The 14,214-nt window shown below is 41.6% G+C and overlaps 1 protein-coding gene across 3 annotated transcripts in view; it reads left to right on the plus strand.

Moving 5' to 3' along the window:
* RIMS2 (regulating synaptic membrane exocytosis 2) overlaps positions 1-14,214 on the plus strand; it is a 6,281,053-nt gene that overhangs the window by 1,636,312 nt on the left and 4,630,527 nt on the right. For all 3 annotated transcript variants that reach the window (XM_044065683.1, XM_044065685.1, XM_044065684.1), the window contains exon 4: positions 6,527-6,646. In XM_044065683.1, the coding sequence (XP_043921618.1) occupies positions 6,527-6,646 (120 nt within the window). The remainder of the gene's footprint in view (positions 1-6,526; positions 6,647-14,214) is intronic.

The raw sequence follows: 14,214 nt of genomic DNA on the forward strand, positions 1-14,214 counted from the left end.
GGCTTTGGGCTTCATGGCATCCTGCATTCTGTTAATTCCATATGCCAGACTGCATATGAGGAAACTACAATGGTATCTAAAAAGTGTTTGGACTCAACATTGCCACAGCCTGGAAACATTAATTACCCTCATTCCCCTGCCTGCAACAGGAGTTTCGATGGTGGGCACAGGCCTGTCACCACAACAAGGGACAGCCATTCACTTTACCCACAGCCAGGCAGACACTAACAACGGATGCATCAGATTATGCCTGGGGGGCCCACATGGCAGGAAAATGTACTCAGGGCCCATGGCCCGCAAGCCAGATGCATCTTCATAGCAATCAAAAAGAGATGCTAGCTGTTCAGAATGCCCTGACAGCTTTCAAGGATCTACTTCATCCAGGACAACTACTGGTAAAGACGGACAGTACTACAGTCATGTGGTACATAAACAAGCAGGGAGGCACACATTCCTACCCCCTCTGCAGACAAGCCATGACTTTGTGGGACACAGCATTGACTTATCAAGTTCACCTGCAAGCACAATTCCTGCCAGGAAAGATAAATACTCTGGCAGACGAACTAAGCAGAAACCTCATGGATCCCCATGAGTGGAAACTGGATCCACAAGTCTTCAGCATGATAACAAGGAAATGGGGATGCCCGGACATAGATCTATTTGCCTCCCCTCACAGCTGCCAACTACAGAGATTCTGCACAATGACTTATCACAAGCAAGCATGGAAAGTGGATGCCTTATCCTTCAGCTGGAAAAACTTAACAGTATATGCCTTTCCTCCACTGCCTCTCCTACCCAAGGTACACCTAAAGGTCAGACAAGAGAAGCCAAAAATGATACTGATTGCCCCAGACTTCCCACGCCAGCACTGGTACCCAATCCTAAAGAACTTGTCTCAAGGTCCAGCCTAGACATTGCCTCAAATTTCTCACTTACTGACCCAACAAAACAATCAGATCCTGCACAGCCAACTCAGGAACTTAAATTTGGCAGCATGGCAGATAATGTAGCCATTCAGAACACTCCTATCTCCAAAGCTGTGATGGATGTTGTTTTGGAGGCCAGGAGGCCCAGTACCACAAAATCTTATGCAGAAAAATGGAAGAGATTCTGTGATTGGAACCAGGCACAAGGAACTGACACGTTTGTACCAAATATTCCTCAGATTTTACAATACTTAACTGAGATGCTGGACAAAGGCCTATCCTTTTCATCAATTAAGATCCATGCCTCTGCCATTTCAGCCCATTACAATACGGAACCACCTATCTTTTCTCATCCTTTAATAAGGCAGTACCTCAGAGGGGCCAAAAACATAAGACCTCCAAGGAGAGCACCAATACCTGCATGGGACCTCAATTATGTATTGGAAAAACTCACACTGCCTCCTTTTGAGCCAGCTTCAACAGCTGATATAAAATTCTTATCCTGGAAAACAGCTCTGCTCCTAGCAATAACCTCTGCAAGACGAGTCTCGGAGTTACAGGCACTCATGGCTGTGGAACCTTTTATCATTTTCCATCCAGACAGGGTTTCTCTGAGGATAAGCCCGACATTTATGCCTAAGGTGGTGTCCAGTGTGGCCCTTAACCAAACCATTTACTTGCCTGCCTTTTATCCAAACCCACAGAACAAGGGAGAGAGACTTCTGCATTCTTTGGACATACACAGACAGCTACGCTTCTACTTGGACAGAACTAAAGCTTTCAGAAAAACTGAGCAACTTTTAGTGGCATATGCTGCAGGATCACAAGGAAAGGCTATCTCAAAGCAGACTATTTCATAATGGATAGGCCATTGCATTCGTTTCTGCTACTCACAACATGGCAAATCAGTGCCTAAGGGCATTAGGCCACATTCAACCAGAGCAGCAGCCTTCCTCAGAGGAGTACCAACCAAAGACATCTTAGAGGCTGCAACTTGGAGTTCAGTGCACACTTTTACAAAACACTACCACTTACCTCTCTACTCTAAATCTAGAGCAGGCTTTGCCACTGCAGTTCTGCAGGGCCTCATAGCCTTTCCTAATCCTATTTAGCCCCAGCCACCCATCCTCAGCTTTGGGATTCAACCCAAGAGTAATGACTGCAACAGTGAAACACGATGAACATAGTACAGTTGTGTACCTACCATAAATGTAGATGTTCAAGTGTATTCACTGTTGCAGTCCAGGTTATCCTCCCTCCGTCCCCCTTTCTTTTGCTGGGTCTTATCTGTACTTCTGTATTCTATACAACCTATGTGGTGTATTTGCTTGTAGATGAAGGAAATGTTTATTTTAGTGCATGCATGTTTATTGGCAACATTTTTTTAGCCTACCCTTTTGGGGGCACCTGACATCTGGGGCAAGAAAAACTGAAGAAAATGGCGTCGGCTGCATCTTTTATACCCCTGGTGCACTGACCTCAAGGAAGAGGCGACAGCAACCGATGCCGGACCAGGACTTTGGAATTCAGGCTGACTGCAGGTAGCCTGCCAGCAGGATAACCCAAGAGTAATGACTGCCACAGTGAATACACTCTAACATCTACATTTATGGTAGGTACACAACTGTACTTTACCCTCCCTCCAGCCCCCTGACTTTTCTGTACTTCTACCTATTCTTTTTTGTTTGGCCATATCTTATAACATTGGTATTTACTTTCTACTGGGGGTGTTCCACCCAATGTAATTGCTTCCTACTGTGGGGGCTCCTGATATCTGGTGCAAGAAAAACTGATGTAATGGCGTCAGCTATATGTTTTATGCTCATAACGACCTGATGTCGTGGAAGAAGCGACAGCATCCAACGCAGAAATCCCAAGACTCTGGTATCCAGGCTGAGTGAGGGCTACCTGAAGGCAGATAATCCAAATGTGATGACTGCAACAGTAAATACACCTGAATATCTAAATTTACGGTAAGTGCACACAACTGTACTCTCTCATTATAACAAGACACCTATGGGCTGGATCAGGGCTTACTGTACCAGGGCTTTGGCTTCTTCTGTAGATTTTTGGCAAAGTGTGGACCCTAGAAGTATTATAAAAACAGCAGCCTGGTTCTCTGTACATAGTTTTACAAAGCATTGCAAACAATATTACTTCCAGGTCCAGAGCAAGCTCTGTTGGGAATATGCTCCAGGGGCTCCTGGCTTCTCAAATTTGTTTCTCTTCCCTGCATGTTCATAAGGTATGGTAGTCCACCTAAATAGCTTAGACTACTGCAACAGTGGTCCAGTGTTTAACATTGTGCAGTTGTGTAAGCAAATGTACCTTAACAGTATTGGTTCTAATAGATTACTGCTGCAGTAGATGTCTCTCCCTCCATTCCCCACCTTTTTTATATACTGTCACTAAAAGAATCACAGGCCTAAAGCAGATGCCCTACGCTGACCGCCTTAAAAAACTCCAGCTATACCCTGTCACATATCGTCTACTCAGAGGCAATCTTTGCTTAACATACAAGGCCATGTCAAACCCAGAGCTGTTGGACATGCTACACTTAAAGAAATCCCAATCCCTCAGAGCCACACGCTCCAGGGATCTAAACCTTGTCATCACAATAAACAAAACATGCTGGAGGGATAGGTTCCTGACCCAGAGACTCCCCAGACTCTGGAATAGATTGCCCATTCATGTCAAGTAGACTGCCTTTTTGGTCCTCTTCAAAAGGAACCTTGACGACTGGATGGGAGAATGGAAATTCACCCCGGGGATCACGTCAGTCGCCCTGCTAGACAGGGGTCCAGGGAAGTAAATAGTGTGGGAAGAAATAGCCAGGGAATTGTTATGGCTAGGCTTGTATAGGCCCCAGGGCTGATAGCCTAGTACCAACCTATGAACCGGTCAGGGTGTGGCTATATAGAGTTACATATGTTTTCTGCTGGGTTTTCCTTTCCTATCATTTTTATTTCAGGGCTATATTCTCCCTTTTTGAGTCAAGAAAGCTCTGTAGCTTTTTTGCATCACAAACTGCTCTTTTTGTGTCTCTGAGCCTCCAGCAGTTAGGGTATGTGGAAGGTGCACTGAAGCTTTGAAAGTTGGCCAGTGGTCACATCCTTGGCAGGATATAAATCAAATAATGTAGGCTATTGCAACAGTGATCTATTAGAACATCTACTGTTATGGTAAGCTTACATACACAACTGTATTTTTGACAGCCATGGGCGCAATATAGTGATATTAATGGCATAAAATATAACAAAAATAAAGATGAGCTAATTATTTAACCATGTAACCTTCCCTACCAGGAACTGATATCAGAGTATAGTCAAAGAGAAAGGGACAGGTGAGTCTTAAGTGAACGACCTGCTCTGGAAGAGTTTTTAGTTGAATGTAGAACAGAATCTGCTGTTAAAATAGGATAATTAGTAGTGCATATAAAACACTGCATGATAACTATAAGAATTTATCAAAGGATGTTAGAAAAAATTGGGAAGAGAGACTAGCAAAGCAATTTACAAGGGAACAATGACTGGACATATGGATGGCTCCTAGGTATGCAACAGTGTCCAAAAGGTTTAAGATTTTAGCTTGGAATTGTTTGCATAGGTATTTTTATATCCCAAGCAGTCTTCAAAAAAGTTTCCCTCAGGTAGATAACAAATGTCAGAGGTGAAAAGGGGAGGAAAGAGACAACTGTGAACATATTTTTGGGAGTGTAATGAGTTGGCAAATTAAAATTTTTTAAAGATTATAAAAATTCCCATCTGTGTCAGAAATAACAGGTGACTGAGTGGCCGTAACTGAGGAAATTATTATTTTTTTTTAGCTGGAACACAGGGTCTGAATTAAGAAGGCAGAATATAGCCTTACTAAGTTTAATTTTGTTGGCTGTCAAAAAAGCAATTACTAGAAAATGGAGACCAAAATCTATGGTGAATGATGTAAAAGAAATGAAAGAACTGGAAGTGGGATCTTTATAAAAGAAAAAGAGCAAATTACATAGAAATAAATGGAATTTCTTGGAACAATGTCCTGGAAGAGAAGTGAGGTTTAATTCAAGGCAGTAACTGGGAAATTTATGTAATGTTGGACTGTGTGGCAATCGTTTATAAATAATGAAAACATAGTTGTGTATGGGCGTTCCTTCGTTGAAGGTTGTGCATTAGGCCCGGCAAGCCAGTACATAAAAATCTACTGCCAATCATTAGTGGACGGGAGTTCCGCTGTGGCGACCCCTATCCGGGAAATGCCGAAAGACACAAACAAACTTGTGTAATGGATGTAAGTTAAAAAATGCAAACATTATTTATTTTTATTAATGTCTGTTCGCCTGTGTGTGGAGTGGTAATTTAATAACGTTGTTAAAATTGTTTAACCATGTAAATATAATGTTAACACACAAAAAAGAAGTTTAATGTGAAATGGTGTTAAGGTTATAGTGTGAATAGTTTTTTTGGGACCAGAATTTGAACGTCTTTCTATCTGTGTATCTATCCATCTGTGTATCTGTCTTGTCTGTTTATATCTAACATTTATTTACTGTTAATTTTAGAGTGCAAGTGGAAGTATAATTACTTATGAAGGATATAAGATAACTAAATTACTGAAGTAGGCCATCATCAGAGTACTAGCATTATACAAATGATTAGAAAAGTTATAGTATGGAGTTTAAATCGTAATTGAGCATTCCTTTTTTAGGTTATTGAATAGCTATATTCGGAAAGCAGATGAAGCAACTAAAATACATTTTGGTGCTACAGTTAATGCACTTGGTATTGTCTTACAGCAGTGAGGCAAAATGTTTTACGTGAACATGTTTTCCATGTGTATGTGGGGGGGAGTTCTATCTTCCATCAAATGATCGAACGGACAGATTGTTGAAAGTCATATGATCGAAATTCAGTCTGTTGAACTGTTCCAACTGAGATCACATTACAGTAGGGATCAGGAAATATGCCCTTTCCCCCACTGTAGTATGATCTTGGAGTTGATATAAATAATTAGCAGGGGGTGGGGGGGGAGTGCAAGAGTGCTTGCCCCCCCTCCCCCCATAAAAGCATTTTTTTTCTTTTGTATGTGGGTGTTTTTTCATTTGGATTTTTTTCAATGGACTGAATTTTCAGTCATATAGTTTTGATCATATGACTCGACTATGTGTCTGTTCAATGGATTGTCATAGGTGTGTGTGTGTGTGTGTGTGTGTGTGTGTGTGTGTGTGTGTGTGTGTGTGTGTGTGTGAATGAGCAGCTACAGTAACATGAACTTTAAAGTAATGAAATGTCTTTACATGATTTGTGTAGGGCTTGCAATCTAGCGGGGAGATTTTATTCTTGAATAATATGATTTGGTTATCACACAGTCATTATTATTTTTTTTTTTTGTTTTATGTAATGACATTTGAAGTTGATTAGATCTGCTACTGAATAATATAATCTTCAAATGATTAAAAAAAGATTACAAATGTCTGGGAATACAGCAGTATTAAAGAAAAGGGTTTGTGTAATCATAGTACCTTTTCAATGTCATAATATTTCCAAATGTAAAATTGTTTAATTCAGCATTTTTACTTATTCTAAAATTGTGTTGCTTTGACATCATAGCATCCTGTAACGTGGCAACCATCTAAGGATGGAGATCGTCTAATTGGACGAATTCTGTTAAATAAACGAATGAAGGATGGAAGTGTACCTCGTGATTCAGGAGCATTGCTTGGATTAAAGGTTTGTATAGAGCAGTCCAAAATTTTATAATTTTTGTTTGTATTTTTACAGATGAAAGCCAATAGTAATTAAATTTAAACTGTGCAATGCATTAGTATTTTAATAATAGATTACATATGAACGGTTTATACAATGTTCATTGATTGCACTGTTTCATTATCCAGTCATTTTCTTTTCACTGAGCGGATTGGTGAGCATGTGGGTTACTATGACTGAATTACTGAGGTAGTAATTCTAGTAGTATTAACATCTGTAGTGTCTAGGCTTACATGGTCTGTTTTTTAACTTGTGTGCCACAGGGTGGTGGATCCTGTTTTTTGCTTAGTGTGGATTTGAACCTTTGGACTTCAGTATCACACTGCCTTATATAATGCAATGGGTGCATTTTATCAAAGCAAACTTAGTAGGGTATATAGTCATTGAAAATGCTACTGTATTGTTATAACTAGGGTACAGCCACAGAAAATGCTCGTCAGTAATCTTGAGCCTTACTTATAAAAGTGCACAGAATTTGAGCAAAATCAAACCACTAAAACCTGTATAACTACATTTAGGTGAATTTGCCAGTCTCTGATACTTCATGTGAGTTTACAAATGTCTCCGTTGGTTGTGTTCATTTTTTTTGCCTGATACTAACAGATCTTGTACTAACAAAAAAATAACAATAAAAATTATATTTCAGAGATCTGCCTCACACTTCAGATGTTCTGATTCGCTTTGCATATCTTGTGGTACCATTTACTAATGCAGTCATATTGTATGGAAGTTACAAAATCTTCAACCCACATATCATACAAGAAAGCCGACTTCCAATTATAGTTTGCTGTCATAGACTGCATCAAGAGGGCATGATAGCAAGCATTAAATTACTCAATTATAGTGTTTTAGTTCTTGTTTAAAGGCATGCATTGTGATGGAAGGTGAACTTTTACTCCCAACAATAAAATGTTGGATGATTTGGGTTTAGGACAGTTGACTTTTAGCTAATGAGAAGTGGAAGGAAAGACAGTTTATTATATTTATTCATTTGTTAAAACAAAAAGTGACTTGATCAGGGATATTGACATATCCATAATAAAAAAGGCTTTGCATGCAGATGAAAGTTTAAAGTGAAGAAAACAAGATTATAGGCTCTAATAATACAAGTCTTTGAGAATGTTGAGGATTGTAGTTTAAGAAGAGTTTGTAAATGGGAGAACAGAGAAAGACATGGAAAGGACAGAAAGTGTGAAATGCTTGGCCGTATGCAGGAAGAAGCAGTGTTGTTTGTGAGGAGGAGAGTTTATAAAGTGGATTGTGATGCATGGCATAATAGGAGAATAGGAGAGGTGATATATTAAACCATGTGCATTCTGTGCAGGGAATGAATATTGTTTGCAGTTGTGAGGAGATTTTGATATGTAACCCGTTTTGGTGGTGTTAAAGTTTAGGTCACATCCACCTGTCCATTCATTTTCTAAACTGCTTGCCATGATGAGGGTTGTGGTAGTAACAAGCTCAGGGAGAGCAAACTTCCCTTTCCCCAGCAACAGTCTTCAGCTCATCCTGGGGAACACCTGGGTGTTTCCAGGTAAGCTGAAATATGTCTAAGGGTCTCTTTCCAATAGGCTGTGGGTGATATTCTCATAGCAAGGTGCTGGATGCCTAAACCATTTCAGCTGTCTCCTCTCAATCCTGAGGAGCAGTGGCTGTACTACAAAATTCTTCCAGATTGCTGAGCTCCCCACTACGTAGTGGAGAGTGTGCTTAACAGCTTTATAAATGTACCACATATCTGCTGCTCTTACCTGTGATCTCATTCTTTCAGTCACAACTTAAAGTTCATAACTATAAGTGAGGATGGGGCATAGATTGACTGTAAATGTTGTCCTACTACTTTTGTCCTGTTTAAGTAACATGGTCTAGTATAATATCTGCAATACTGTTACAGCTACACCCTTCTGCTGGTCAGACTCCCAGTTCCTTCCGCTCTCACTTTTAAATAAGACTCCAAAGTCTTTAAACTCCTTCACTTGAGGTAGTTGCTTCCTGCTCCCATGCAAAGAGCAGTCCACTCTTTTTTGGGAAAGAACCATGGCCTCTGAAAGTGCTGAGTCTCATCCCAGTCGTTTGACACCCAGCAGCAAACTGCTCCACTGAGCTCCAGTGACCACAGTCATCTGAGGCACAGAGGATGACATCATCTGCAAACAACAGCAATGCAGCCTTCACATTTCCAAACTGGATACTCTTAAATCATGCCTTGATAGACTCATTGTGGGTCCTTAAAAGTATTAAAGTATTTAACTTAACATTGAGCATGTGGGTGTAACGCTTTCTTCAAGTATTGGAACCAAATGACATGCACACGTAGCTTGTAGCACATCTGTCCATCACCATCTTTTTCCCATTTTACACATGGGTTTGGAGTCTCACATAAACAGTGGCTACCATCTAGAGACAATATTCACACCAGCAGGTGACTAGCTCTGCTCCAGTTGTTCTTCCATACAAAACACACGCGCACACACTCCAATGACCAATTTAGAGTGTCTAATCCACCTACTGCAAATGTTCTTTGTGTTTCACTGTTGCAGTCATTACATTTAGGAAATCTGCTGGCAGGTTGCCCTCAGTCGGCCTGATTAACAAAGTCTTGGGTCCTGTGTCGGTTGCTGTCCCTTCTTTCATGACGTCAGGTCATCAGGGTTATAAAACATGCAGCCGACGCCATTACATCAGTCTTTCTTGCCGCACGGTGCCCAAAGCAGAAGCAGTTCACAAGTGCCGGTCGGCCGACTCCTGAAATTTTCGTTTTCTTGTTTCAGAACCGAAGTTTTCAACTAAAAGCTAAGTACCTTGTTGGGGAAACTTTTTCTTGCTCCTTACCGATGTCAGTAAAAGTTAATAATTGTATTACTTGTGGGAAGCAAATACCTCATAAGGATTTTCATTTGTACTGTATTCCTTGCCTAGGCCCTGACCACAACGTGCCTTGCTGTCGGTTTTGTGCTAAATTTAATCAATGCACTATTAAACGTTGGTATATTTTTGCTTCTAAATATTGTGGCTCCAGATTTAACTATCCAGAAATGTCGTCGGTTAGCAATCCGACTACCGGAATACCTAAAACACGCAAAGAAAAAGACAGAGACAGACCGTAGAGGTCCAAAACCAACGATGAAGTTTCTCCTAAGCCAGTCGCCAGTTCGCTGGTACTCAGTGAGGCGCTTTCGCAGCCCCTGATACCCGCTACTTTTGATTCACAAGCCTCTACTGAGACCCATTCGGAGTCCGGTATGCCGCGAGATACTTGAACCCGCAGATGTCTCTACCTTAGATGGGTCTGGAGCCACTGAGCAGGCACCGGCTTCTGAGGGTGTTTTCAGGACTAAAGATTTGTATATTAAACCAAAGCTATCTTCAAAACTAAGGCCAAAATCTACTTCTATGTCTAAAAACAATTATGCTTGGGCCACGTGTACAGGCCCCAATGCCTAAAAAACAAATGATCAAAATGGCTGAGGATTTAATTACCTTGATCAGGGGTACCCATCCCTCTCCTGCTAAGAGGCCTAGGCAGGGCACTGACTATGAATCTTTAGATCAGGTTTCTATTTCTTCTGATCAGGAATTATCTATTCCCACTTATGAGGACTCTGATGCAGAAGATTCCATCCTTTCTGCTTCTCCTCCTGAGGATTTTTCTTTTGGATAAATTTTGCATGCCTTAAGGGAACACTTTCACTGGGAGAGTCAGGATTTCTCAGAATCTAAAAAGAGACTTAGGGATTTCCTTCTTCTTCCTCAGCATAGGCCTTTGGCTATACCCACTGTTCTAGACATTTTTGATGTTTTCTCAGAATCCAGTATGACTCCTGATTCCCTGCCTCCAGCTCCTAGTAAAGCCAGACAGATATTACAGGGTTCCTGGCTCCCACAAATTCCTCTTTAAAAACCCTACTGCTGACCCTGAAACCATTTCTCAGGGTCCCAAGGGCTTAAGTCTTCTTCTGCTAAAAAATCCTACCCCTTCTGATAGAGATTCCAGGGCACTGGATGATGGGGTAAGAAGGTTTACACGTCTGCAACCTTGGCAATCAGGGCTTTAAACTGTCAGTTTCATATGCTTAAATATCAACAGCATGTCTTGGGCTTACTTAAACAGAAAATCATGTTGATTTCTGACTGTGTGGAAAATAGAGTTGCAGGATTTATTGCATTCATCTGAACAAGTTGGAAAACATACTTTGCAATGTGGTTTTGATTCCTTGGAGGCCTCTTGCAGGGCTGCTGTAACTGGATCTGTGGTAAGAAGGCATGCTTGGCTCAATGAGCAAAGTCTGCCTGATCATGTTAAAGCAAAATTGTTGGATGCTCCTTTACAACAGGACAGTCTCTTTGGTAATAAGGCAGAAGAAGTTTTGAAAAAGATGGAAGATAAAGCTAAATCTGTGCAAACTGTAAAAGATTTTCTACAAGTGCAGCCACCCAGGTTCAGTAGGCACTGGCCTACTAAGAACTGGTCCTTTCCAGTACCCACCAGAGCCGCTCAGGTCAAACTCAGACATTCCAAAGGCTCCAGCTTTCATTCACAAGGAACTTATAGAACAAAGCAATGGGGTGCCTCCAGCTCCAAGTCTGGAAGTAACAAGGCACCTTCCTATGGTAAACAGTCTCAATGACTTTCCACTGCAATCACCAAGCACTTATCTTTTGACCGCCCCTTTGGGGGGGAAACTGGCACTTCATGCACGAAATTGGCAACTGATTACCCAGGACAAGTGGGTTTTAAATACAGTATCCGATGGATACAGATTTCGTTTCCACATGTTACCAATCCCAAATGGATGGCCAGATCTGCCTCCATATCTGTGGGCAGAGGCCCAGAAACAAGTTATGTCCCTCATGAATATGGGGGCTATTCAGCCAGTACCAGAAAAGGAAAAGAGACAAGGCTTTTATTCAAGACTTTTCCTGGTACCCAGAAAAGACAAATCATGGTGTCCAATTCTGGACTTATCCATTCTAAATACATTTCTGGACATTCCAAAATTCAAAATGCTGACTCTACAACAGTTACTACCTATGCTAGGCAAGGATGCCTGGTTGGTAACTCTAGACTTAAAAGAGGCTTACCTGCATATCCCAGTCAGGGAATCTTGCAGAAGATACCTCAAAGCAGGCTATTTGCATTACCAGTTCTCCGCACTGCCCTTTGGCTTATCTACTGCGCCCAGGGTCTTCACAAAGTGCCTGGCACCAGTAATTGCATTTTGCAGGCAAATAAATATTCAAATGTATCCATACCTGGACGATTGTCTAATTCAGGGAGAAAACAAGGACACTCTTCTAAAACATCTGGCTTTTGTAAAAAGACATAACTTGTCTAGGGTACACCATAAACGAAAAGAAATCACAACTGGTACCCTCTCAAATAATTACATTCCTGGGTGCAAGCTTGAATACAACTGCCCAGATGACTTACCTTTCACCAGAAAAACAAATTCAATTGATGACTTACTTCAAACAGGTGGCCACAAAAACCCAGCTATCTGCAAGACAAATTCTGCAGGCCTTGAGGTTCATGGCCTCCTACATTCTAATAATTCCATATGCAAGACTTCATATGAGGAAACTTCAATGGTACCTAAAAAGCTTATGGAGTCAACATTGTCACAGCCTGAAAACAATGATTCCTATCATTCCTTGCCTGCAGCTAGAGTTCCTATGGTGGGCAGAGGCCTGCCACCAAAACAAGGGACTGTCATTCATTCCACCCCCTTCCACCCAAACCCTGACTACAGATGCATTAGATTATGCTTGGGGGGCACATCTGGCAGGGAGATGCATTCAGGGCCAATAGAGCCCAAATCAAATGCACCTACATATCAACCAGAAAGAGATGCTAGCTGTACAGAATGGTCTGACAGCCTTCAAGGACTGTCTTCATCCAAGACAACTAGTGATAAAGACAGACCACACCACAGTCATGTGGTACATAAACAAGCAGGGGGGTACCCATTCCTAGCCCCTTTGCAGACTAGCCATAGCATTGTGGAACACAGCCTTGACTTATCAAATACATCTACAAGCTCAATTCCTGCTAGGAAAGCTAAATACTCTGGCAGACGAACTAAGCAGAAATCTTATGGACCCACACAAATAGAAACTGGATCCACAAATTTTAAACATGTTGACACGCAAATGGAGGAGCCCAGACAAAGTTTTGGGTTGAGGCAAAAAGATCTATCAGTTGGACAAATTCTGCACAAGAATTCATCACAAAAAAGCTTGGAAAGTGGATGCTCTATCCTTCAGCTGGAAAAACCTATCATTCTATGCCTTTCCCCCTCTGCCTCTGCTCTCCAAGGTCTTACTAAAATTCAGACAGGAAAAACCAAAAATGATTCTGATTGCTCAAGACTGGTCTCCAACACTGGTACCCGCTCCTACGCAATGTTGCACCTTCCTCCGTGGTACCTGCCTCAGACACCTTACCTACTGTCTCAGCAGAACTATCAAATTCTGCACACTCAGCTCCAAACTCTGAATCTTGCAGCATGGGTAATCAACTAATTTCACCAGTTACATCTCTCAGCAAATCTGTGGTGGCTGTCATTTTGGAGGCCAGAAGGCCTAGTACTAGAAAATCTTATGCTGACAAATGGAAAAGATTCTGTGCCTGGAACCAAGCACAAGGAATAAGCACAGCATTGCCCAATATTCCTCAGATTCTGCAATATTTAACTGAGATGCTTCACAAGGGCCTTTCTTTTTCTTCCATAAAAATCCATGCCTCTGCCATTTCAGCTCATTACAACACAGCGCCTCCCCTCTTTTCTCATCCTCTGCTAAAACAGTACCTCAGAGGGGCCAAAAATTTAAGACCTCCCAGGAGGGCACCAACTCCTGCATGGGACCTCAATTTTGTTTTGGAAAACTCACTCTACCTCCTTTTGAGCCAGCTGCTACTGCAGACCTAAAATTTCTCTTTTGGAAAACAGCTTTTCTTTTAGCAGTCGCTTCAGCTAGAAGGATTTCAGAACTACAGGCTCTTATGGCAGTGGAACCTTTTATTATTTTTCACCCAGACAGGGTGGCTGTCAGGACCAATCCATCCTTTATGCCTAAAGTGGTATCTAGTGTGTCCCTTAATCAGAGCATTCATCTGCCAACTTTCTTCCCAAATCCGCAGAACAAGGGTATGCGGATTCTGCATTCCTTGGATGTACACAGACAACTAAGATTCTACTTAAACAGGACAAAATCTCTAAGAAAATCTGAACAGTTACTGGTGGCATTTGCTGCAGGGGCAGAGGGAAATGTTATTTCAAAGCAGACTATTTCAAAATGGATAAGCCATTATATTCGTTTCTGCTACATGCACCATGGTAAACCTGTCCCCAAGGGGATCAGATCTCATTCCACCAGGGCTGCATCTCCTTCTGCAGCCTTTCTCAGAGGGGTTCCTACCAGAGACATTCTAGAAGCTGCTACCTGGAGCTCTGTTCATACGTTCACCAAACATTTACCGTTTACATCTCTTCTCAAAATCCAGAGCAGGCTTTGCCACTGCTGTCCTGCAG

The sequence above is a fragment of the Protopterus annectens genome, chromosome 3.part0 (genome assembly GCF_019279795.1).
Source record: "Protopterus annectens isolate FY-2018-M chromosome 3.part0, PAN1.0, whole genome shotgun sequence".
NCBI classification, from domain to species: domain Eukaryota; kingdom Metazoa; phylum Chordata; order Ceratodontiformes; family Protopteridae; genus Protopterus; species Protopterus annectens.